Source organism: Perca fluviatilis, chromosome 9, assembly GCF_010015445.1.
Source record: "Perca fluviatilis chromosome 9, GENO_Pfluv_1.0, whole genome shotgun sequence".
Classification (NCBI taxonomy): Eukaryota; Metazoa; Chordata; class Actinopteri; order Perciformes; family Percidae; genus Perca; species Perca fluviatilis.
The window spans coordinates 4,851,138-4,875,961 of NC_053120.1; the positions used below are offsets into that span (position 1 = coordinate 4,851,138).

The following is a 24,824-nucleotide window of genomic DNA, read 5'->3' on the forward strand; positions in this document are numbered from 1 at the left end:
TTGACACGTCCTGTTTCGGCTCGCTTTCGTAATAGCAGTCCAACATATTGATGTGTTGACCATTTATTATTATTCACGTAACCCTTACATAGGCCTAAATGCACATGTGTTGCTGAGAGTCCCTCTGCAGATGATTGAATAAACCTACAGAAAGACAAGTGTTGCCTAAAAGTGATTATTTGAAGAATTGGCATCACATTCTCATTGGCTATTCCATCGCTGTTCCTGCCGGATATCAAGTTGTAGATATTTACGATAAGAAATCACGGAGACTCCGATCCAGCCGGTAACGTTAAGATAATGTCTGTCAACCTGTCACACTACAGGATCGTTTGGGTCGATTCAGCCCAGCCTCGAATCGGGAACACCGACGCCATTGTGAAGAGGATCCGACCCAAAATCTGCCCAATTATTCCCTAGTGTTGGGCCAGCATTACATGTAACTTGCAAAACAAAAGTTTTGTCCCGCCTCTGAACTTAAATCACCACCATGTTGAAGGTAAGGTAGGTTGGCCACCAGTCTTTGCTTGGATTGGGAAATAAAGTTGCAACTTGGCAAGCGGATTGACAAATGTATTGGTTGGTGTGTACGTGCGTGCGTCTGTGCCTGCCTGCCTGCCTGCTAGGGCTGGGCAATATATGATATGATATCGATATCATATGAGACTAGATATAGTCTTAGATTTTGGATATCGTAAAATCGTAATATATTAAGTGTTGTCTTTTCCTGGATTTGAAGGCTGTTTTAGAGTAAAGTGATGTATTTTTCTGAGCTTAGCAGACTTTTCTAGCTGTTCTATTATTTGCCGTCACAAACTTTGTCATTAAATTGACCTTTCTGATGATTATTTATCAAAAATCTCAGTGTAAATAATATTTTGTTAAAGCACCAATTGTCAATCCTACAATATCGTCGCAATATCGACATCAAGGTATTTAGTCAAGAATATCGTGATATTTGATTTTCTCCATATCGTCCAGCCCTACTGCCTGCGTGTGTGAATTTCTTCTGAATACATTACACAACACGGAAACTATTTTTTTTTTATGAGAATGTGCTATTGTTTTTTTTTTTTTTATATGTTTTACTGCTGTGAATCTACATGAAATTAAAGTGACATTCCTAAAGCAATTTTTACCAAAGAAGATATACTGTATATTACATAACTTAAGATCAAGATACAAGAAATGTTCTTTCCTTCCTTGACTCCTCATCTTGTTCTCCTTTCATGTTGTCCTTCCTTTTGGCCTCATTACTGTCCTTTCCCTGCACAGCAGACCAGATACAACTTAACTATTTTCTAAATGAACAGAAGAGTCTTTAAGGATTCTTGAAAAAGGGGCACACATGAAAACTAATATTAATAATAATAAATTGAATTTATATAGCGCTTTTCACGAACTCAAAGTCGCTAAACTAAGAAGCACAACGTTTTTTGTTTTATTTATTATTCTCTGGAGGACTTGGTGTACGTCTGAGAGAATAAGATGACTTGGAGCCTGATTTGTACTCTTTGTTCTGAGGAGCTGTCCCAGTACAAAACAGGAGCCCTGTATACAAACATGAGAAGACAAAGCTAATTTTAGGATCACATGATACAGTAGCGAGGCCTTGAGGTCGGACGTATGGACTCCCATGTGCTTCTGGAATCTGCAGCCTGAAATTCAGTCGCCTCTGTTCGTACTGAGACGGCAGACCCCCCCCTCCTCCCTCCCTCCCTCACTCCCCCAAAGTCAGTGTCCCATAGGAGGTGATCTGTAAATCTGGCGAGGCGTCCCGAGCACCGCCCTGTGAAAAAGATCTCTGCCCGATCTCTTGAACACTGGCAGAGACATGTTGACCACTCAGCCAGACAGATATAGCAGCAGCTGGAGACACTGAGTGTTACTCTCCTCAGCAGTCGCTTGGTCAAACCGCTTCTGGATAACGGTGCAGGTGCACGTACTGTACAGCCAGCATGGAGATTTCACTTGAAGATGGTGGTGGCAGCGCGTCGCCCAACTTAAAGCGTGCCCACCAGGCATTTAGGGACCGCTGGAAAGAGACAGACGAGTCCATGTGTCGCCACAGCATGTCCTTCCACCTGCAGCACGCGCTGAGGAGCGAGTTCTTCGCCAGCTACATGTACCTGATTGAGTTGATGCCCGTGGGTAAGAAGAAGGCCCAAAAGTCAAACCAGCTGCACAAGATTTATAACCTTTTCTTGACCCTTGACCCTATTTAGGATTGGGAAAAGCTGAAGGAGCATGCTGGAGGTTTTGCATGTTTTTTTTTGTGCATGTTTCGGGGTACATACTCTTTTCCCCACTATTTATTTCCTACAGGGTTCAATAGTGTCCATTCATGCAAAATAACTTATGGGCACTTATACTTATACTTTAAACGTGCAGCTCAGAAAAAGTCTGGCTTCACCACAGATGCATTCTAGGATAGGAGAACAAAAAGCTCTTGTTTGTTTGCATTTCTTTAAACCAATCACAATCGTCTTGGGCGGCGCTCTGCAAAATAGTCTCAGGAAGGAACTTGTTTTGGTGGAACATTTGCACATAGACAGTATATGGACCAACAGATCCCGTGTCTCTGGACGGAGACCAGTGAAGGATATTAGAAGTCACTTTTCCGGTGAGCGCTGAGCGTTACTGAGCAGCCTCCAACTGAGAGAGACAACGTAAATGTGACGTGAGCAACCTGTCTGAAAGTGTGAAGTCTTCTGGTAGCTGTGCCGAGAGAAATCTCAATCATTCCCAATCTTACAGAGACGGAGAGCGTAGGTATATGTAAGGAGATAACATAGCCACTGGCTAATTATTGCTAACTAAAATGCTAGTTAACATTAGTAATTGAACTTTAACAGCTAATGGAAGTCCAAACTGCCTGCAAGCTTCTCCTGTACTATACGGTAATACCTCTACTATGCGACAGTAATTCTCGTGGTTATGATCCAATCGTTAGCCTATTTTTATAAAAGCGTCTGCTACGGAGCCATAACGTGAGGTACAAGGTAATGGAGCCTTTTACACATTGTCGTGTTTTTTTAGAAATAAACAACGGACAAATAGAGTCTTTAAACGCTTCAGATGTAAAGTTATTCGCTGTCAAAGTGACGTCAAAATGAATGGCAGTCAATGGGATGCTAATGGCGGGTTAGCACCAAAACGGCGCCATAGGAGCTACGGGTTGTTGACAGACGCTTACCCCCTTGCATTTGCACCCCACAAAAGAAAACGCCACATAAAATATTAACTGAAGTTAACTGTTGTAACAATACACAATATGCACATTGTTAATCCACATTAGCTCTTACCAATGTATCACTGTGTGTACTTGATCCACAGCAATCCCACCAATCGGTCAATGACCTAAACATATTCTTTGTAAATCTTTACAATCATTCCCCGAAAGAACCAAGCAGGCCTGCTTTGATGCACGATCAAAATTTTCTTCAAAACTTCAGCATGTATCCTTGCTAACTCGAAGTTTGTTGTTAATGTACTTCCATTTTCCAGACTAACATTATTGGGTAATACTCTTGATTGCTCAATCAATGAGCAGATCAATATCCATCTTCTGTGAGGGCATTTCAGTTTTGGAGCTGGAGTCATGACGTGGTTAGCCTAGCTTCTAGCTTAGCATAAAGGTGAGTGGAAACAGCTTAGCTCTGCCAACACCTTCAGGACACAAGTTCAGTAACCAATATGTTGTATATTGTCCATTTAACCTGTACAGAAGCAGAGTTGTGGTTTAAGGGGAGATCTGTTCTTACTGTGAGATGCAACAGAAAAGCACAGGCAGAAATCAATTTATTTTGTAAAGCATGCCGGTCAGTGAAGAAGCCTAAGCTCTCCATCAGGACAGGAGGAGACTCTTCAGAAGGTCAAAGCCAAGTGTGTGCAGGGTGTGAACTTCATCATGATAGCACAGGCTGCAGAAACGGGAGATCCTGACCTGCTGGCCAATCTGTCTCGTTTTCTTACCACTAACTTGATACAAAGACCATTAATGGCATGGCATGGTAAGCATGAGAGCTCTAAATCATGTCAGTCAGTGCGATACATGACAGTCAGAGGAGCTGCGGTCGCCGGGTTATTTACGAACAGCAGTGACAGCTTTAGATGGACTCAACAAAATGTTTATTTTGTCTTTCTTTTATTTAAACATCTTAATACAGTAAATGTCAAGGGAGAGGAGCAAACCTAAAATAAATATACTGTACAGAACATTTCATTTCAGAGTGAAGAGAGCTTTATTGTCCCTCAAGGGTAAATTTGATCTGCAGTTGGCGGCACCAAAAAACAACACGACAATTTAAAAACACAGTAAACAAGGCGTAAAATCTTGTAGCAGCAAACAACCAACAGATTGATGAAGAGCAATTTCATCACTTGAAAGTGAACAGGGTCAAACTGAAATCCTTGAGTGTCTGAAAAACAAGGAGTAATTTGAAGTGTCGTTAAGAAGGCTTAAGTGACACGAATAAAAACTGCGCACTGAAGGGTTGTGCAAGTTATTATTAGCTCTAATTGCACAATTATCTGCGCCCAGAGGGAAGAGGAATACATTCCTCCAATGCAAAAGGTGACTGGGAGCCAGCTACAGAGCTCTGCAAGATTACTGTCCTTTCAGGGGCCGTGGCAGTTGAGTTTGTTCAACCAAAAGGGAGCGTCATGCAGCAACGACAATTAAGTTTAGGCACCAAAAATGACTAGTTAAGTTTAGGAAATAGATGGTGGTTTGGATTAAAACACTCCCAGGGAACAGGATTAGGGTTAGGGTGGTCTATATCCTCGACGTTCCACGAAATTCTGCCAGATTTCACTCACTTGGGCCGGATATCCGTTGCCTTCGACTTCCTTTGTCTTGGCGTTCTAACCTCCGGTGGATTTCTGAGGACTATGGTTAACTGCTCCTCAGATCATAGATAGATACATAGATAGAGATAGATAGATACCTTATTGATCCCCAATGGGAAATTCAAGGTCCCAGTAGCTTAAAGACATCACACATAAAATACACATACATCATAAACAGGGTGATAAAATGACAAATCCACATGAATAATATGAACAATAAAAGAAAAGATACTAAGTAAAAAATCCACATGCAGTATACATGATACGGTGCTCTATGAGAGTGTGTGTCATGGTGGTAGTGAAAATAAGTCCAATAGTGCACGGATAAAGTCTAGACACCAGCATTAAATAATCTGCAGGGTAAATCCAGACAGCTAGCTAGACTATCTGTCCAATCTGAATTGTCTGTTGCACGACTAAAACTACTTTTGAACGTACACATGTTCCACCAAAACAAGTTCCTTCAGAGACTATTTTGCTGCGGCACCGCAGCTTTTCCCGGTGCTTAGCGCTGCCCAAGACGATTGTGATTGGTTTAAAGAAATGCCAATAAACCTGAGCATGTTTTTCCCCCATCCAGGAAGGCTGTGTGGATTAGCCAGACCTTCCTCCGCAGCGCTGTGGAAGGTCTGGCAAAGCGAGACTAGGTGAAAGTCTTTCTGTTTTCCCCTGGGACATTAACCCCACTCCCCAGCTCGAAAGTCCTGTGTTTTATCACCCAAAACAACCACCCAAACTCCTCCCTACACGCTCCATAGCGTCATTGTGGTGCAAACAATAACACATATGTCAAATACAAACGAATTACAGTACTTTTCGTAGATATATGTAAGAATAGTTCATGCTGATTAGGACAAGAAAGGGCCCCATACACTACAGAACTTACTGACTGACTTTCGAGTGGAGTAACTGACTTTTTCACGTTTCAAACAAAGCATAACAGATTCAACTTTTTAACTGAAGTAAAGTTATATTCTGGCAGTTTACAGAATTACCGATTGAAAACGATCTCTACGAGCTACCGGCATATAACTATTTTTACAGTGTTTTGTTTACAGTGCACATCAGAAGTAATCTTAAGATCTTGTGACATTAAATCTGATGTCCCGTTGTGTTACTTCGTTGGTCAAAGGTGTAGCACTTCTAATGAGCTGAAGGAAGACCATGTTGGCACTGGACGGACACTTCCTTGGCACTCGTGTATGTCATCACGTTGTCTTCCCCCCTTCTTGGTCTCCATGTTCCTATAATTACCCTCTGAAATCCTTCCTTGAGGGTCACGTTATTTGTAACTGCCAGCTTTAGACGCTCCGATCAGACCTGATGCAAGGACAAAACCCTCAGACATCCCATAATGAAGTGGGGCCCTATCGCTTGCCAGGAAAATCACATGAATTGTGTGTTTCTACAACTTGTTTTTAGCGCGTCCTTCAGGTGCTGAACGATTCAGTCCCGTTCTTGGCTCCCTGCCTCGTCCTGATGTTTCTAGCATGGAGGAGGGAGTCCGGCTGGAAATAAATCCCCACTCTTCTTAATGTTTCACTGTGGTGTCATGAATTCTGCCACTGGAGATGCTTGACAAGCGGACGGACGCTCCCCAGAGTCCCCCCGCCTCCACGCCCGCCACGCCAGGAACGTGTCATCTAAGCCTTGGGAAATGTTGCGTTCATTCTGCAGGATTTATTTCAGCTCAGCAGAACCGAGGCATGAAGGGGAGGGGATAGTTTGAGAAGCCAGTTGTTAAGTTTCTTAATGTCACAGTATGTCATTGACATCATGTTATAAAAGAGCAGTGTTGTAGTACAACACATAATTAAACACTTACTAAACAACAGAATTGTTGTAGTTTCGGCTACAGAAGCTTCCATCAAAGTTCACAGTTTCACAAAAGTATTAAGTATTTTCTGGTTATTTGTAACCTAAATAGTGTGTGAATGCAGAGATGAATCAACCAGCATGTTATTTTATGTAACAGCTGAGCAGAGGCACGTCCTTATTTATAGTCTTCTGGTAATCAAATTATCATTCTACTTTTCCTTCGAGATGGTGAACAGTGTTCGTCTCAGCAGTTCAGTGTCACGTCGTATCTATTATATTATTACTATTCTTACAACCTGCCTTAAAGGTGCAGTAGGTAAGACTTATAAAACTAACTTTCTGTCATATTTGCTGAAACTGACCCTATGTTCCAGTAGAACTACATGAAGCAGTTCATTAAAAAATAAAATCCGGCTCCTCTGGCACCACCTACAGCCTGGAGTGGGATTTGCAAAAATCCACCGCTCCCTGTTCAGATGCACCAATCAGGGCCGGGCGTTCAATCACTGCTCATGCACACACATTCATTCTCCCTTGTGGGGGGAGGGGCTTTAGTGGAAAGGAGGGGGAGGGACTGAGAAGTTGTCGATGTTCAAATTTTTTAGCCAAGTCCTGGATCTTCACAATCCTACCTACAGCACCTTTAAGGGGATACTTTTCCAATTTTAATCAAGCTCTGTGTCATCTTTGTGTGGGCAGTGCCTTTGGATGAATGGTGTTTGGCTTCCTTCTGGCGCCACTGCACGGAGCTTGAAGCGACACGTTTCGGTTCGTTTGTTTCTGTTTTTGTGTGACTTTGGTGAATCCAAACTAACTGTTTTAGAACACCAAAGTCACACAATAACACAAACTAAGCGATCAAGGCAGCGTTAAAGCAGCAACTCCCGTGTTCTACAAGGCAAAATGACTTTTTTTTTGTCAAGGGAGTCTGGTGGCTTTGAAGAGAGCCGAGATAATGGCTTCAGTTCCCTTCGTAAAGGGTCCAGTGAAGGTCTTCTTGAAGGCAGAATGAGTAGGATTTGTCGGTAAACACAACATTCAAAGTTTGCTCCATCTCCCCAGCGGATGAAAGCCACCGCCAGATTTACTCTCTCTTGGTGTTTTGCCTCGCTATCTTTGTGGGGTTTTTTTTTTGCCGCTGTCTCTGCCATTTTTGTAGCTTCCTCTTGGATGCTTTTAATCTGGCACCTGGTCCCAAATTTTTTTTTTTTTTTATATAGAGGTTGATGCCCAGAAACACAGAAAAAAAGAAAATACAGAAAAAGGACAGGGGCTCTGCAGATACAGACACCGCCAAACATTTCTAGAGGGTTATAAGGGCTTTAAAATAACTTTCTTGATCACCAGCCAACATGGCTAGTAGATTTTTAAAGCCAATTGCACTAGCCAAATTGTTTTCTAGCCAATTTCAGCATCTCTGGTTTGTTTTGTGCCGTTCCGTTCGTCTTCTCTGCTTCAGCGATACCACGCACGCTAGACACGTAGCCAACGGTTGTATGACACGTCACGACATAGTGTTCATGGGAAATGTAGGATACGTACTACAAGCAGTGTTGTCAAATAAAGATTACGTTTTCCAAGCCAAACACACACAAAACTGCCTAAATTTCTTGGCAGAAAACAGACCAATCTGACAACACGCATCGTTTCTGCCGCCTGCCGATTCAAACAGACGCAGTGTTGTTTGCTTCACTCATTGGCTATTAAATTGGTTAGTAACTTTACAATGTTACACGCCAAAGTTCATTTTTAACCGGGTTGGTGGGTGCCAATTTAAAGCCCTGGTTATAACAGATGATTGAGAGAGATTACTTTTCCCTACATTTAAGGGCTTCAGTTCCCCGTCGTAAAGGGCTGTCTGACAGCAAGGTAAAGCCGTGATAATATTCTAGTGTACACTTAAACTGTAAAGTAATGTAACTGCAATGTTTAATGAAAGAGACGGGGGATATCATCTAAGAGGACATTGTATGTTCAAACAACCTCTTGTGCGAACTGCTGTTAAAAGCACGTGTTTCAGTTTGTGGGGGTGACCTTATGGAATGGGTTACAATGACATCAAACAGAGCCATAATATCATTCAGTTCAAAAATAGATTAAAGAAATCATTACTTGACCAATACAGAAAAGAATAGCCCGAAACACAGGGATGGAATTGTTTGGTATTGTTGTATTGTTCAGTCCCTCCAGAAAAACGCGATTATGCGATCGCATAATTCAATGCATAATCAGCCAAAGTCCGCATATTTATGCAGGGGGTGGGGGCGCATTTTTTCAAATACGCCGCACTTTCGCCGCATAAATTGCCGATTTCCGCGCAAAAAATAAGGGGCTTGCATGATTTCATATATATATATATATATATATATATATATAAAATTACGCAACGTGATCATTATCGAAAAGCAGGGTGTTGGGGGAATCACTTTTTTTTCTCTTTTTCATCAAACCGCAGTTTTTACAAGTTCCCGCAGTTTCATCACATAAATTTGCATAAATATCATATAGCATATTCCACATTGCATTTTTTTAAAAAACGTGCCGAATAATCAAGGATTTTTGCCCGCAACAATCACAAAAAAACTCTGCTGTATTTATCTATTATTTATCTATTTGCTTCGTAATAATATGATTTTGTGAAATAGGGGCAGGACCAAATAAGCTATTTGCTTCCCCCTGCTCCTTCTCGAACTAATCCTTTTACATTTTTGTTTTGTTTTGATTGTTCGAGATAAATAATGAAAAAAAGAAAGAAAAATGAAATGAAAACTGATATAGATGTTTTTAGATTTTTCAGATGTCTAAAATGCGTTTAGCTGCTGCCCCCGATCCACAGCAGTACATTGCTTAGCTTCTGTGTTGGCACTCCTTCCTGCTTCTCCAAATTAGGGCGTAGATTAGAGTCTGTACATGGTTTTGTGTTTTTTCATCATATGAAAAAACACAAAACCTCTGCTCTGCGATTCCCTGCAGTGTTGCGATTCCCTGCAGTGTCCGGCTGCGTCCTGCCGCGTCCACTGCGTCACCCATGCTCTGTTGTGCCACGTTACATCCTGTAACGCCCTGCTGTGCCCGGCTATAACATGAACTACTACGACTACCATTGTAGTCACTGTTCCATTATCTTTATTGTGACTATTACGCCACTGTTCATCAGAATCAGAATCAGAATCAGAATCACTTTATTCGCCAAATGCATCAGCAGACACACAGGAATTTGACTTGGCAATCAGTAACACAGAACTTGACAAACAATATATGCGCATAGCTACATGGACATGCTTAAAACAATCAATCATAACCCCAACCGGCACCGTCAGACACCGCCAAGAGTCTGGGTCTGCCGAGGTTTCTTCCTAAAAGGGAGTTTCTCTTCACCACTGTCGCAATAGCCACTGCTAAGGCATGCTCTTGGGGGAATTACTGTAATTGTTGGGGCTTTGTAAATTATAGCGTGTGGTCTAGACCTACTGTATCTGTAAAGTGTCTCGAGATAACTCTTGCTATGATTTGATACTATAAATAAAATGTAATTGAATTGAATCCTACCTCTGTTCTCTTTATGTGTTCGAACAGTGAAGCTGTTTCCCGTCACCTGTGAGTACATCAAAGGAGAGAAACAGTTTTACTACAGAGCTCAGCAGTTCTACGAGGACGTCCCCGCCTCGGAAGAGGGCATGCTGGGAGATTTTATGGAGATAGGCAACGTCGATCTGGAGGGTTCCCGGCAGTTTCTGAAGAGGTTTGTGGTGAGTCAGAGAAACCAACTCACGTTCAAGTTGCTCAGTGTGAAACTGATCCAGCAACATTTGAGAAGCTTCTTGACTTCATGTCCACTTGTATATCGATTTACACTGTTGCAGCTATCTCTGAAGAGACATGTCACAATCTATTCTGGGCGAGGAATCCATCTTCCTGACGGCATACAAAGAATTCCACCTTGTTTCGTGTTGTAGGACACTTTGGTTCAGTTTCTAATAGTAGCTCAGACTTGATGTCAGCCTCATAAACACCCGCAGAGAACAAGCCCAGCCAACAGCTGTTAATCACTTTGTACTATGGTCATTTTTTTACGATCACTAATTTGTTCACAAGGGTCTTTTCTGCTGAGGGATATCTGAAGTTTCATACGTTGCAATGCGGCGCGTGATTGACCGAAGGGGATGCATTTTAAAGGACTGGTTTGACATTTTGGGAAATAAGCACAACAAGCAGACGGCCAGGAACCAGAAGGCCAACTGTGGCGACGCCTCTCATCGCTTCACACCGCCTTTGTCTTGGCAAATAAATTACACTTCACAAATGCCGACGGCCAACTACCACGTACGTTTTTTAGATTGAACATTCAAATGTCATTTTCGGCGAGTTTTGACAGACATTGAATTGATCAGATGACACGAAAAGTGAAAAGAGCCTTCTGTGGGTGCTCTTTCCTCACTGCCGCTTTCCAATCAGATGGATTCGTCATGCAGGCAGACGAATAAAAAAAAAATACATGTAGCGACGGTGCGGGACACAACGCAAAATCTAGAGCGATGGACAATCTCGTTGGTGTGTCAGGGCCTTTAGCTTAGCATAAGGACTGGAAACAGCTAGCCTGGCTCTGTCTAAGGGTGAAGAAATCTGCCTTCCATGCCTTCTTGTTTGTTTAATTTGCGCAAAACCCACGTAAACACAACAATTTGCCAGTTTTGTACTGGACTACGTTTTGGTCCAAACCTGTACCTTCTTAAAGTCTCTGATGGTTGCCAGGCATCTGGTCCGTCTGGTCTAGCCTGGTCCTACCAGACTCTGGTACATTTCACTTGTACAGAGAGTCTGGCCTCTCTCCATTGTTAACTTCCTTGAAGGCGGGTACTACTGAAGTTTAAAACTATTGGATCTGCCCAGAGCCACTCTGGTAGCCAGGCTCCGCCCTCCTACGTACTGTCTGGTAGGACCAGGCTAACAAGAGGGGAGACGACAACAACTATCGGCTTAGCACTGCTAGCGTTAGCCTTAGCCAACTCCTTCACCACTAACGAAGCGATCTGGAAAATCAAACTGTTCCCAAACCCCATGGGGGAGGAGGGCCACAACATCATGGCCACCAACACAAATCAGCAAAGATTGTTCTTGCTCGGGCTTTAACTTCTGGATATTCGGCAGCGTTGCCACAACAGAGCGCATCTGTCAACGCCTTGACCTCGACGTCATCAATCTCAGCCACTCCCTCTGTTCGCTGATTGGACCGCCAAATATTTGGCTGGAGAAAACCCAGGAATATACACCGCAAACCCAGACGGAGTACCGAAGGAAAATGAAAACTGGGGGAGGGCGGAGCCAGGCTATATCTGGTCTTGGCCAAAGACAAAAATAAAAGATGAAAACAATCTCTAAACTGGAAAATGGTTGTTTTTATGCATCTGTTTTTGCAGGATTAATTGAATGGAAAGCCCCAGGCTAGCTGTTTTCCTCTGTATCCACTCGTTATGCTAAGCTAAGTTAGCCTGCAGCCTGATATAGTATATCTTCACATTTAGTGTACATGAGTGGTATGAATCTTTTCATCTAACGCGGCATGACAGCAAAAAGCTTGTCGCAAAAACCTTTCCTTTAAAATATGTCATAACTTTTTCTGCATTTTAAAAGCTTCTTATAATCATATTTTTCAATGTTTCTTTAGTTTGCAGTGCAGACATTTGTCTCTGCGTGTTCATGTGAGTGTATGTCAGAGCGGACTAGAGAGTTTTATTTAGATGTTGGGAGAGCGTAAGTGCTAATTCAGGGGAATGGGTTTGGCCCAGAGACGGGGGCTATTTAGAGGATCAGTTTTACAGAAGCTCTAATTATAAACTGCTAAGATTGGATGCTTTAGAGGAACTGCAGGAAGCTAATTGGCTAATGTTCTACTCGTGCTAATACAAACACAACAAACCCTGATTTTACACAGCCCACAAGTACTGGTTAAAGGCAACCTGGACCCTCTGTTCCCATGTTTGGTTCACCATCTTTCGAAACTTGTCTAAAGGTGCTGTTGTTGTCACTGACAGGCTCAGAATATTATTCTAGGTGTCTGACTACATTATGGAAAGGATACATACAGAGATAGACATTTTTGTTAAAGAGTAAGATCCTTTTTGTTTAACATGTAACAGCCTTGAAATTGCTATTGCCAAACTCACCAGACAATAACAACATGAGCCCATTGAGTCTTATTGCTTTAGTTTGTTGAGGGCTGCAATGGCAGAGGGCCTAAAGGTCTTGCTGTACATTTTTTTTTTACAGATCTGCAGCTGGATAATGTGAAGCATGAGTTCAGCTGGTGGCTGAGGTTGTGAGCTTCTTTGTTGAGTGCTTTGTGTGTAACGGCAGTGTCAACGAGGGCTGGGACGTTGGGAGTAGAAAGACAACAGGACTACCACATGTCAGGGCAAACTATCGTACATTTAAATCCACAAACTGAATAAGTGAATGTGGACAGCAGTTCACAGAGAGCTCACCAAGTTAACTTCAGCGGGCTCCGACTGCAGGCCAGTGTTTATTGTGCAGCCTACAGAACAATATGTGATCAAAAAGGTCACAGGAATTTTAGGGTAATCACACCAAGCTTAAACCAAACAGAAGCTGTGAAACAGAGTTTATAAGAAGCTTTGAAATGTTGCACGGCATTAATCAAGTTCAAATGCTCTCCCGTTCACAACACCTTATACTTGTGCAGGGTTTTCCCTACTATTATAAAGAGTAGGCCGTTTTGGACAGCACCTAAGCTGAATGAATGTAAAATCAATGCCAGCATCAAAACTAACTTACATTTGTGGACTTGTAGCTTTTGTGAGTTATCTGCCTCTAGCTTTTCCAATATTTGAGACAAAGATATGGTAATAATAATGGTTCAAAACTATGTGAAATCAAAAAAATTTAAATTAAAAACGTAACATTTTCTTAAAGGTCCAGTGTGTAACGTGTTTTTGTTACATACTGGACAACTGGATTACACAGTTGTTCATCAGTCCTTCCAGAAAAATGCAGAGTTTTTTTTGTGATTGTTGCGGGCAAAAATCCTTGATTATTACAATGAATTTTTACATTTGCGTTTGCGTGAACTGGGGTTGACGCTCCATATCCATGCTCCATCTTGAAATACGTTAGCTGGTAAGGGACATACAGGACATACTGCTCCACCTTTATGTGTGTGGGTGTGTGTGTGGGTGTGTGTAAGGGACATACAGGACATACTGCTCCACCTTTATGTGTGTGTGTGTGTGTGTGGGTGTGTGTAAGGGACATACAGGACATACTGCTCCACCTTTATGTGTGTGTGTGTGTGTGTGGGTGTGTGTAAGGGACATACAGGACATACTGCTCCACCTTTATGTGTGTGTGTGTGTGTGTGTGTGTAAGGGACATACAGGACATACTGCTCCACCTTTTGCGTTTTCTCTGTCACATGATAAACTAACTAGCTGCTAACGCTGCTAACGGGTATCGTAGCGTCCCGGCCCCGGCAAGTTTGAAGAAGGAAACGTGGAGGACCACATGTATTCAAAATCCATATTTCAGGAACAGGAGTCTTCTTTTTCACTCAGAAAAAGAAAAAGGAGATTGAAAAGAGCAACAGACCGGCTTTTTGAAGCGTGAAGGCTACTGTAGCTGGAATATGTACTTTGAACAGCGTGGTGCGAGAGAGTTTATTGCGATATATTTTTTGTATGACTAAGCACATTGTGAGCATTGTATAATCCAAAACCGTATGTGTCCTCATACCTGGCAAATAAAGCTGATTCTGATTCTGATATATGATCTCAACGCTAGATGGGAGAAATTCCTACACATTGGACCTTTAAGGGAGAACCCCCTAAAACTGCCCACCAAATACCTGCACCTAAACCTTCCACAAACCTAGGGGGGACCCTGCTTGCGTGGTGCAGTATGTCTCTTTGGAGTGATGAACTGCATTTACTGTAGCGCTGTAGAAAAAGTAGTTTTATGTTTGCTTCAATTTGTAGTTGTTCTGTTTGTGTGCATGTACTGTAATGTCCAGAAAATCACATTTAACTCCTCACTTGAATGCAACAACCAAAAGCGTCAAAAGATTGCTGCGACCAGCTCCTGTTATAACCTGACATCTCTGTTAAAAAACAAGTTGAGGAAGGAAAAGATTTAGAACACGTCCAGATTAAACTGAGCTACATACGTGCGGAGCAATATGGCAGTAATTCACCGAAACCAGGAAGCGAGCACAGAGTTCCTCGGGGCCCCATCTTTCATACAATCACACACTGGGGTCCCCTGATGTGGAGGGGTTGGAGTGAGGTCAGAATACCAAATGAAAAGGAAGAAAAACCCAGCGTGATTCAAGTTAGGTGACTTTTTTTTGGTTCCCTCGTGGTAAAGTTCATAGTTTGGATGCCCTGAGGAGCTGAGGTCGACTTGTTTGCGCTGTCGGTGCTTTTGAGGAAAACAGAGGCCGGACATCTGGCAACGCAGAAAAGTCACTCAAGTCTAGATCGCTGACTTATACATATGGTAACAACACGCTGCAGGGAAACGCACATTTAAATGTACATTTTGTTTCCTGGGAAACATAAATCCGGCTCTAAATTTTCAATCTTTCGTTGAGGTATTTTACTGATTTTATCCTCTATGGATGCGTCATAAAATACAGCTCTTGCAAGACGGGGAGTTCGTTCCTGGGAAAAAAACTAAAGACTTTCACCCAAGGAAACGTGATCGTTCCTCTGGAGTGTTTTAACCCTCCTGTTATCCTCGGGGTCAAATCTGACCCATTTTCAAAAAGTTTCTATAGGCCTAACACAAATTTGGGTTTCCTTCAACCACACTGTCCAAAAACATAACGTGGATGGTTCCATACAACCATTACTCTTCACAAGTCAAATAAATGATCAGTTCACTACTTTCATTGAATTTGGGTGTGTTATTCAATTTTATAGCGTTATTAAATTATCAAAGAACGATAGAAAAAAGTGCAAAAAATTGTTGGAAAAAAACAACAAAACTGTCAAAAAAAAGTGCAAAAAATCTACAATAATATCAGAAATTTGTGACAAAAAAAGTGACAAAAAAAGTCGAAAAAATAGTGATAAAAACATCCGAAAAAATATCGGAAAAAAGTGACCCAGAAAAAAAAAAAATTGCAAAAAATATCAACAATAATATCGGAAATTTGTGACAAAAAAAATGGAAAAAAAGTGACCAAAAAGTTACAAAAACATTGGAAAAAAGTGACAACATTTTTTGAAAAAAGTGAGAAAAATGTCACCAAAAAAAGTTTCAATTTGAAAATTATGTCCCAGAACAAGTCGATGGGAAGACAACACAAGGGTTAATCCAAACCACGATCTTTTTCCTAAACTTAACTAGTGGTTTGTTGCGTGACGCCTACTTTTTGTCTGACTAAACTAAACTGAACAGTAATGTCCGCTGATACGAGCGACAGTGGTCGCCTAATTTCATAGGATATCACACCTATTGATGGGCGTACATTTTCGTATAATATCGTACACACACGTCCATGAGAATGCCTTGATCTTTTTAATGAAGTCAATTTTGCAACAGTTATTGAATGCTTTATCCCTTTTTCCATGTTGGAATGTAACTAAGTACATCTACTCCGAATGTTGAGGTACTTGTACTTTACTTGAGTCTTTTCTTTTCATGCCACTTTCTACTTCTACTCCGCTACATTTCAGAGAGAAATATTGGACTTTTTACTCCACTACATTCATCTGTTCCAGCTATAGTTACTAGTTACTTTAGTTACTAGTTACTTTACACATTAAGATTCCTGCACATAGAACACATGTAGTTTATAAAATCTGATGTTTTATTCTAAAGTAAACTAGCCGACAATATAACGGCCAACAAGTCCAGCTGAGAAGATGAGACCATTAAACAACTGGTTGGATCCTTTACTCTTTCTACTATGGGAGGATTTTCTGCATTGAGTACTTTTACTTTTAATACTTTACTTACTTAACCTTTTCAATGCAGGACTTTTACTTGTAACAGTGTATTTTTACAGTGTGGTATTAGTGCTTTTCCTTAAGTAAAGTATCTCACCCCCCTTCCCTCCCCCCCCACAGGGTCCTGGTAAGGCGGGCACACACTGCGCCCTGGACTGTGGCTCCGGGATCGGCCGCGTGTCCAAAGGCGTCCTCCTTCCTGTGTTTGAGAAAATGGAGTTGGCTGACATGATGGAGCACTTCCTGCTCTACGCACACGAGGAGTACCTCGGCGACGACGCCGACCGCATCGAGACGTACTACTGCTACAACCTGCAGGAGTTCACGCCCCCAAAAAACAAGTACGACGTCATCTGGATGCAGTGGGTGGCATGTAAGTACGAGAAGGATCTCAGTCTATGTTACTGCTCATTGGACCTGCAGAATGGTCTTTGAACATAATTCCAGGGCATACTGAGCTTCTTTTCTTTTCGGTGAGACTAGAGTTGATTGCCAATAGACCTTTTTTACGGCAGACATGTTGACATGTCATAGTAGGAAAAGCACAGGTGTATTCAAAACCATTAATGATGGCTGCATTCCACTTAGGAGAGGCCCTGGTATTAAACCATTAATCTTTACGATACCTGTAAAGACTGTACGCTGCTTTGCTAATAATAAACCTTGGATTACCAGTGACATCAAACAGCTACTGAATCAGAAAAAGCAGGCATTCAGGAATGGAGACAGAGTGAGGCTCAGAGGGGTGCAGCATGAGTTGAGGAGGACACTGAAGCAGGCAAAGGTGGACTATAAAAACAAAGTGGAAGGGAAACTACGGGATAACAACATTAAAGAGGTGTGGAAGGGGATGAGAAACATCACTGGATTTAAAAAGAAGAATGGCCAGGTTTTTGAGGAAGATGTGGACAAAGCCAATGACTTCAACCAGTTCTACAATAGGTTTGACAGGGGGCGGTCTGCTCCCTGACCAAGCCGAGGAGAGGTCTCACCCGCTGTCACCTCCGTCACCTCCACTACTTCAGATACCCCTTCTGCTGCTGCTTTTTCATCCTCTCTGGTGTACCCGCTATGTTGTAGCGGGATCCCCAAACCTGTATCTGCAGCCCCCACTACAACTTTGCTTTCGACTCTGCCATCCTGGTCTTCTCTTACAGGGAGCTGTCACCTGTCATCAGCAAGTGTGGATACTGCAACATCTGACCAGCGCTCTCTGTCTTTAACAATAGAAGAGGTGAGGGCGGAGTTAAGGAGACTGCATACAGGGAAAGCGGCAGGTCCGGACGGTGTGTGTCCAAAACTACTGAAGGATTGTGCAACTCAATTAGCGGAGCCCCTCCATGACCTCTTCAACCTGAGTCTACAGACAGAGAAAGTCCCGGTGTTGTGGAAAACATCCTGTCTTGTACCAGTGCCCAAAACAGGACGCCCGATGGAGATGAATGACTACAGGCCAGTGGCGTTAACATCCCACATTATGAAGACTCTGGAGGACTTCTGTGACTGGAGCAATAAGAACTGTCTCCTCCTGAACACCACCAAGACTAAAGAGATGGTGGTGGATTTTAGGAGGTCAAAGCCAAACTGTCAGCCGGTCTGCATAAAGGGGGAGGCCATTGAGGTTGTGCAGACCTACAAGTACTTGGGTGTACTCCTGGACAGTAAGCTTGACTGGTCCGCTAATACAGATGCTCTGTACAAAAAGGGACAGAGCCGTCTCTTCTTTCTCAGGAGGCTCAGATCTTTTGACATTAGTAGCGATCTGCTGCTCATGTTTTATCAGACTGTGATGGCGAGTGTCCTGTTTTATGGGGCGGTTTGTTGGGGTGGCAACATGACAGACAAGAACAGTAGATGTCTCGACAAGCTGGTCAAAAAGGCCAGCTCAGTGCTGGGCAGAAGACTGGACTCACTGAGAACTGTAGTAGAGGGGCGTGCATGCAACAAACTGTACGCCATAATGGGTAATGACAAGCACCCCCTCTACAACGTCCTGGCTGGACAGAGGAGCAGTTATAGTGAGAGACTGCTCTCGCTGCACTGTAGGACAGAGAGGTTCAGGAGATCCTTTGTCCCCACAGGCATCAGGCTATTTAACACCAACAAATGACACCGCCGTGTGTTTATGTGTGAGCTGCTGGACACTTGAATTTCCCCACGGGGATGAATAAAGTATCTTCTATCTATCTATCTATCTATCTATGATGGCTGCATTCCACTTAGAGGTCCTGGTATTAAACCATTACTGATGGCTGCATTCCACTTAGGAGAGACCCTGGTATTAAACCATTACTGATGGCTGCATTCCACTTAGGAGAGGTCCTGGTATTAAACCATTAATGATGGCTGCATTCCACTTAGGAGAGACCCTGGTATTAAACCATTACTGATGGCTGCATTCCACTTAGGAGAGACCCTGGTATTAAACCATTAATGATGGCTGCATTCCACTTAGGAGATGTCCTGGTATTAAACCATTACTGATGGCTGCATTCCACTTAGGAGAGGCCCTGGTATTAAACCATTACTGATGGCTGCATTCCACTTAGGAGAGACCCTGGTATTAAACCATTACTGATGGCTGCATTCCACTTAGGAGAGGTCCTGGTATTAAACCATTAATGATGGCTGCATTCCACTTAGGAGAGACCCTGGTATTAAACCATTAATGATGGCTGCATTCCACTTAGGAGAGACCCTGGTATTAAACCATTACTGATGGCTGCATTCCACTTAGGAGAGGTCCTGGTATTAAACCATTACTGATGTCTGCATTCCACTTAGGAGAGACCCTGGTATTAAACCATTACTGATGGCTGCATTCCACTTAGGAGAGGTCCTGGTATTAAACCATTAATGATGGCTGCATTCCACTTAGGAGAGACCCTGGTATTAAACCATTAATGATGGCTGCATTCCACTTAGGAGAGACCCTGGTATTAAACCATTACTGATGGCTGCATTCCACTTAGGAGAGACCCTGGTATTAAACCATTACTGATGGCTGCATTCCACTTAGGAGAGGTCCTGGTATTAAACCATTAATGATGGCTGCATTCCACTTAGGAGAGGTCCTGGTATTAAACCATTACTGATGGCTGCATTCCACTTTGGAGAGGCCCTGGTATTAAACCATTAATGATGGCTGCATTCCACTTAGGAGAGGCCCTGGTATTAAACTATTACTGATGGCTGCATTCCACTTAGGAGAGGTCCTGGTATTAAACCATTAATGATGGCTGCATTCCACTTAGGAGAGGTCCTGGTATTAAACCATTACTGATGGCTGCATTCCACTTAGGAGAGGCCCTAATATTAAACCATTAATGATGGCTGCATTCCACTTAGGAGAGGCCCTGGTATTAAACTATTACTGATGGCTGCATTCCACTTAGGAGAGACCCTGGTATTAAACCATTACTGATGGCTGTATTCCACTTAGGAGAGGTCCTGGTATTGTGCATGCTGACTCACTGAAATATCTTACTGGGACACTTGATGGAACTGAGCCATCGTTAACGTTATCAATGTCAGCTGTGCTTTTCCTACTATGACAAGTCAAAATGTCTGCTGTGAAAAAGGTCCATTTACTGACAGGAGGTACAGAATATGTATCTTCCTCTTCTTCTCCAATCATGAAAGGAATACTTCTGTCATGGTTCTGGTTTTCGGTTGGGGTTTTTCCTGTTTTATTTTGTCAATTCATTCCCTGTGTTACTGTTTCCCTGTTCTTTGTTCATGGCTTTTTCTGTGTTCTCTGTTCTGTTTTTCCTATTTTCCTGTTTTACTTTGTATTCTCTAGTCTCGCATTGCCAGACCACATTTCAAGGTCTGGCTAGTCCACGCAGCATTCCCGGATGGGAGCAAAACGTGCTCTGGTTTATTGGCATTTCTTTAAACCAATCGCAATCGTCTTGGGCGGTGCTAAGCGCAAAACAGCCTCGGGAAGGAACTTGTTTTGGTGGAACATGTGTATGTTCAAAGGTTGTTTTAGTCGTGCAACAGAAAACTCAGATTGGACAGATAGTGTAATTGTAATTGTTTGTCCTCTGTCACTAACAGACAAGTTCGCAAACTCTCACTTGAAGCACCAAAATTTATTAAAATAATTTCATAAATCGCCATACACACGCACATATGCCGGCCCTGCTATTCTCTTAAAGCGATTGACACACACACCGGCGCACAAGTATAAACTTCAGGCCACTTAGGCTACGGAGAAAGCTCTGCGTGGAGCCTTTCGGAGAACCATAAATCAGACTTTAGAGGGTAGCAACAAACGGCCGATATCACCGTATGGTTGGTAGGACTAGTTGCTGCAGAGACAGGTATCCCAGTTGCGATTGGTTGTTTTTTTATCGTCATTCCTTATCTGTCTTTCTCCTCAGGCCACCTAACAGACAAGGACCTGATGAACTTCCTGATTCGCTGTAAGAAGAGTCTGCGTCCAAACGGAGTGATCATAATGAAGGACAATATGGCGCGGCAGGGCTGCAAGCTGGACCCCATCGACAGCAGCATCAGCCGCCACCTGGACATCATGAAGTGCATCATCGCCAAGGCGGGCCTGGAGGTCCTGGCTGTGGAGAGGCAGGAAGGCTTCCCGGAGATCATCATGCCAGTCTGGATGATTGCCATGAAATAGACGTAGACAGCTACCGTATCAAAAAAAAAAAAAAGATGGTTGTTGCTCCATTCGGAGGAAAATCCAACCTAAAGCGGAATTCACGTGTAATCCGTCTTTTGTTTAAGTCTAGATTTGTGATCAAGTCTCTGAGAACTCTAACAACACTGCAAGTTCACGATGTCATCAGGAGATAAATCCTGAAAACGGCCATGTGGACGGCATGACGGCACCCGGGGAGATTTTATCTTTTTGCTCTGCTTGGCGCAGAAATGAATTAGAGCTCTACCTTCTACAGAAGCACTCAACACAAAGCCAGACTGTGATTTATTGTCAGCCGACCGCCAGTGGAACTGTGGGCGAAGCTCGTTCCTGAACCGAAGGATCTTTGGACTAGCACGTGGATTCAGATGGTTTCTCCTCTGAGTGAGAAATCCAACGTGTTGCAGCACAAGTACAACGTATCACCAGCAACAGAGAGGCAAAGTCCCTCCCCTTCCAGTGGAACGCCATGGGACATTATTTCAGACAAAATATGCACCTTAGTGAATGATCCCGTTTGAATTCAGCCATGTATTACACAAATAATGTTTATCAATTTTAAAAGATAACTGGGGCGACCTCTTAGCCTGGTTGACACCTTCTCAGCTGTAACTGAGAGTGGGTCTGGGCAAGGTTAACTCGCAGCTCATTTGCAAAGGGGCGTCACCAACAGACGCCGCTCAAATGCCTCTGGGCGCCATCGGATAGTCCTTCAACCAATCAGACCAACGATCCGGGTGACGTAGCAGCGACAGCTGTGCTTCGGTGGCCGCCATGTTGAATGTAAACAAGAAGCTGCTCGCCGACGCTGCACTATTGTCATTGTGTAGAGCCCGCCTCAATGGTTGTGATTGGTGTAGAGCCCGCCTCAACGGTTGTGATTGGTGTAGAGCCCGCCTCAACGGTTGTGATTGGTGTAGAGCCCGCCTCAACGGTTGTGATTGGTGTAGAGCCCGCCTCAACGGTTGTGATTGGTGTAAAGCCCACCTCAACGGTTGTGATTGGTGTAGAGCCCGCCTCAACGGTTGTGATTGGTGTAGAGCCCGCCTCAACGGTTGTGATTGGTATAAAGCCCGCCTCAACGGTTGTGATTGGTGTAGAGCCCGCCTCAACGGTTGTGATTGGTGTAGAGCCCACCTCAACGGTTGTGATTGGTATAAAGCCCGCCTCAACGGTTGTGATTGGTGTAGAGCCCGCCTCAACGGTTGTGATTGGTGTAGAGCCCGCCTCAACGGTTGTGATTGGTGCCTCGATTTGGAAAAATTTAAAATGGGCTTGAATGGGCTTTTGGCCAGACTGACTTGCAGAGCAAATCTCAAATTTGCTAGAAGTTCGTCAGGGTTTTCCCAGGCTAGCGACCTCTAGCTCACCCAATAAGAGCGTGCGCCCCATGTAGGCTGAGGAGGCCTTTGCAGCGGTTCGAATCCGACCTGCGGCCCTTTGCTGCGTGTTATCCCCCCATCTCTCTCCCACCTTTCCTGTCTATCCACTTTCACTCTAAAATAAAGGGAAAAAAGCCCCCAAAAAATCTTTAAAAGATAAATTAGCAAGTGAAGAAAGTCTCAGTTTTTCCTAAAACTGTTGAAGTATTAGGCTGTGAAAATACATAAACAGAAAGACTGCTCACCCCAAAGTCTCTGAGTGAAGTCTCGCTGAGGCTTAGATGTCTGCGTGTTACTACTCACACGAGCTACGGATCTTGTTCCTTCGTTCGCTTATTGGTTGATAAAATTTCGCTGGATAAAACACATCAGGTAAGATAACGTTACATGTGTTGGGGAACAGAGCTAAGCTAGCTAGCTTGCGAGCCAGGTGACGTATATTCGACAAACTGAGACTTTCTTCACTTACAAAATGATCAAACGGGATAAAAAAAAGAATTAGTCTCTCCCCGTTCACTACCGGACATACTGTTTCCGAAATAAGATCCCATGAGGTTCGCCAGAAGAGGAGGGACTTTGCCTCTCTACTCTTGTTCGATTTCTTTTAAAAACCATATTGTTTTATATTTTAGAATACAATCAACATGTGATCTGTACCTGGATACGTTATGTGGATAGTGACATCTGATCACAGGCCTTTGCATTTACACTTGGTATTAATACGTCAAGTTCTTGTGATCTTGATTCTGCTCACATTGTGACCGGATGTAAACATGCAAGTTAGGCCGGAGCAGCTAAACCGCAGTCAAAAAACATTTAAAAAGCATCCTGGATCAAAGGTAGCAAGGCAGGAGACTTTCAAGAGAAAGCCACGACCTGTAGGCTGCTTGTCAGTAGCCTTGCTAACGTTACGATTGAAGAGCAACACATAATCCTACATAGGAACTAACTAGGATGCTTCATCAGAATGTAACTTATCACAATATTTAAGGTGAACTCCACTGATTTTACACACAAAATGATTTTTTCCAGCTGTTAAAGATTTCTTGTAACTTGCAGCACAGCTGGATTCCCGCAAGAATTGAAAGGACAAAGAGTAATACCTTGCAAACATCTAAGTTAGTATCCAGATACAGGGCACACGTTAATAGCAGGTGGAGCGTGTAGTTCACTGTTCATTTATGTTGCAGGGGAAATAATGTTCATTCAGTTCTTCAAATTGGCCAGGTGTAAATATATTTGTTTTTATGTAAGTAGGTTTTATACTTTTGCTTGTAATATGTACTTTTTATATTGATTTCTTTCTTTTTTTGTAGTGCTTAAATGTAGACAATAAGTTGCTTTAGTTGCTTAAATTCCACTTTCCAGCACAGCGTCGAGACACTTTAGAGCATCTTATACTGCATGTCTGCTTAAATTCAGAATTCATGAAGACGCTTAGCTGCATTGTTTCGCAAAAATAAAAACTCAGAAAGCATATGGATGTAGTTTCAGGACTTTTGAATGTTTTTTTTTTTTCTTCATATTTAATGTTTTTCATCCCATGTTCCAAACAAACTCTAACAGGATTAGAGATGGGTCATCACTGTTGGCTATTATAATCAAGGCTGGAACATAAATGCTGACCAATTTTCCCAAAAATATTCCAACAGTGCAGCCCGGGACGTCCACCCATCACCCCAACCCGACAGTCATCCCGTGCTGAAAACACACCAGATAATTGAGATCCTCTCCGATGGTTATGGTAATTCTACTAAGTATTATTACTATTATTATTTTCTTCAGACTAACAGTAGAAGCAGCACATTGTTTTTGGGTTTAATGACTTTCAGCTGGGCCCCTGAAGGCTGGACGGAGGGAGGGAGGTGATGGGGGCTGATTATTTCCTGGTTTTGACAGACAGTGCCGGCTTTCATATCTGCCCTGGCTTCATTTCAGGCCTGTCAGATGTTGTCTGCATAAAACACATCCAGGAGTCGCCTCAAATATTCAGCGATTGCGTGCGTAAGAGCTCGGCGGGCGGGGAGCGGTGCGGAGTTGTTCCTCCCTGAGCTTTTTTTTTATGAAAGGATAGTTTGTCAATGAGTCGACCGGCACTGAGAAAAGTACAAAATCATCAAAGTGTCGAAGGCACGATGGCGT

The 24,824-nt window shown here is 43.0% G+C and overlaps 1 protein-coding gene across 1 annotated transcript; it reads left to right on the forward strand.

Moving 5' to 3' along the window:
• The first annotated feature begins 1,810 nt into the window (after positions 1–1,810).
• On the forward strand, positions 1,811–22,219 carry mettl11b (methyltransferase like 11B). The gene is made up of 4 exons (XM_039812521.1): positions 1,811–2,151; positions 10,246–10,418; positions 16,755–17,007; positions 21,023–22,219. Exons 1-4 carry the CDS (start codon positions 1,959–1,961, stop codon positions 21,277–21,279), a joined length of 876 nt encoding a protein of 291 aa, XP_039668455.1. The 5' UTR covers positions 1,811–1,958; the 3' UTR covers positions 21,280–22,219.
• Positions 22,220–24,824: the final 2,605 nt, after the last annotated feature.

Bases quoted from the DNA above. Each gene is read 5' to 3' on its own strand.
- mettl11b (XM_039812521.1), top strand. From the start codon at position 1,959: ATGGAGATTTCACTTGAAGATGGTGGTGGCAGCGCGTCGCCCAACTTA. The intron at 2,152-10,245 runs GTAAGAAGAAGG...GTGTTCGAACAG, and splicing joins GATTGAGTTGATGCCCGTGG to TGAAGCTGTTTCCCGTCACC. The intron at 17,008-21,022 runs GTAAGTACGAGA...CTTTCTCCTCAG, and splicing joins CTGGATGCAGTGGGTGGCAT to GCCACCTAACAGACAAGGAC.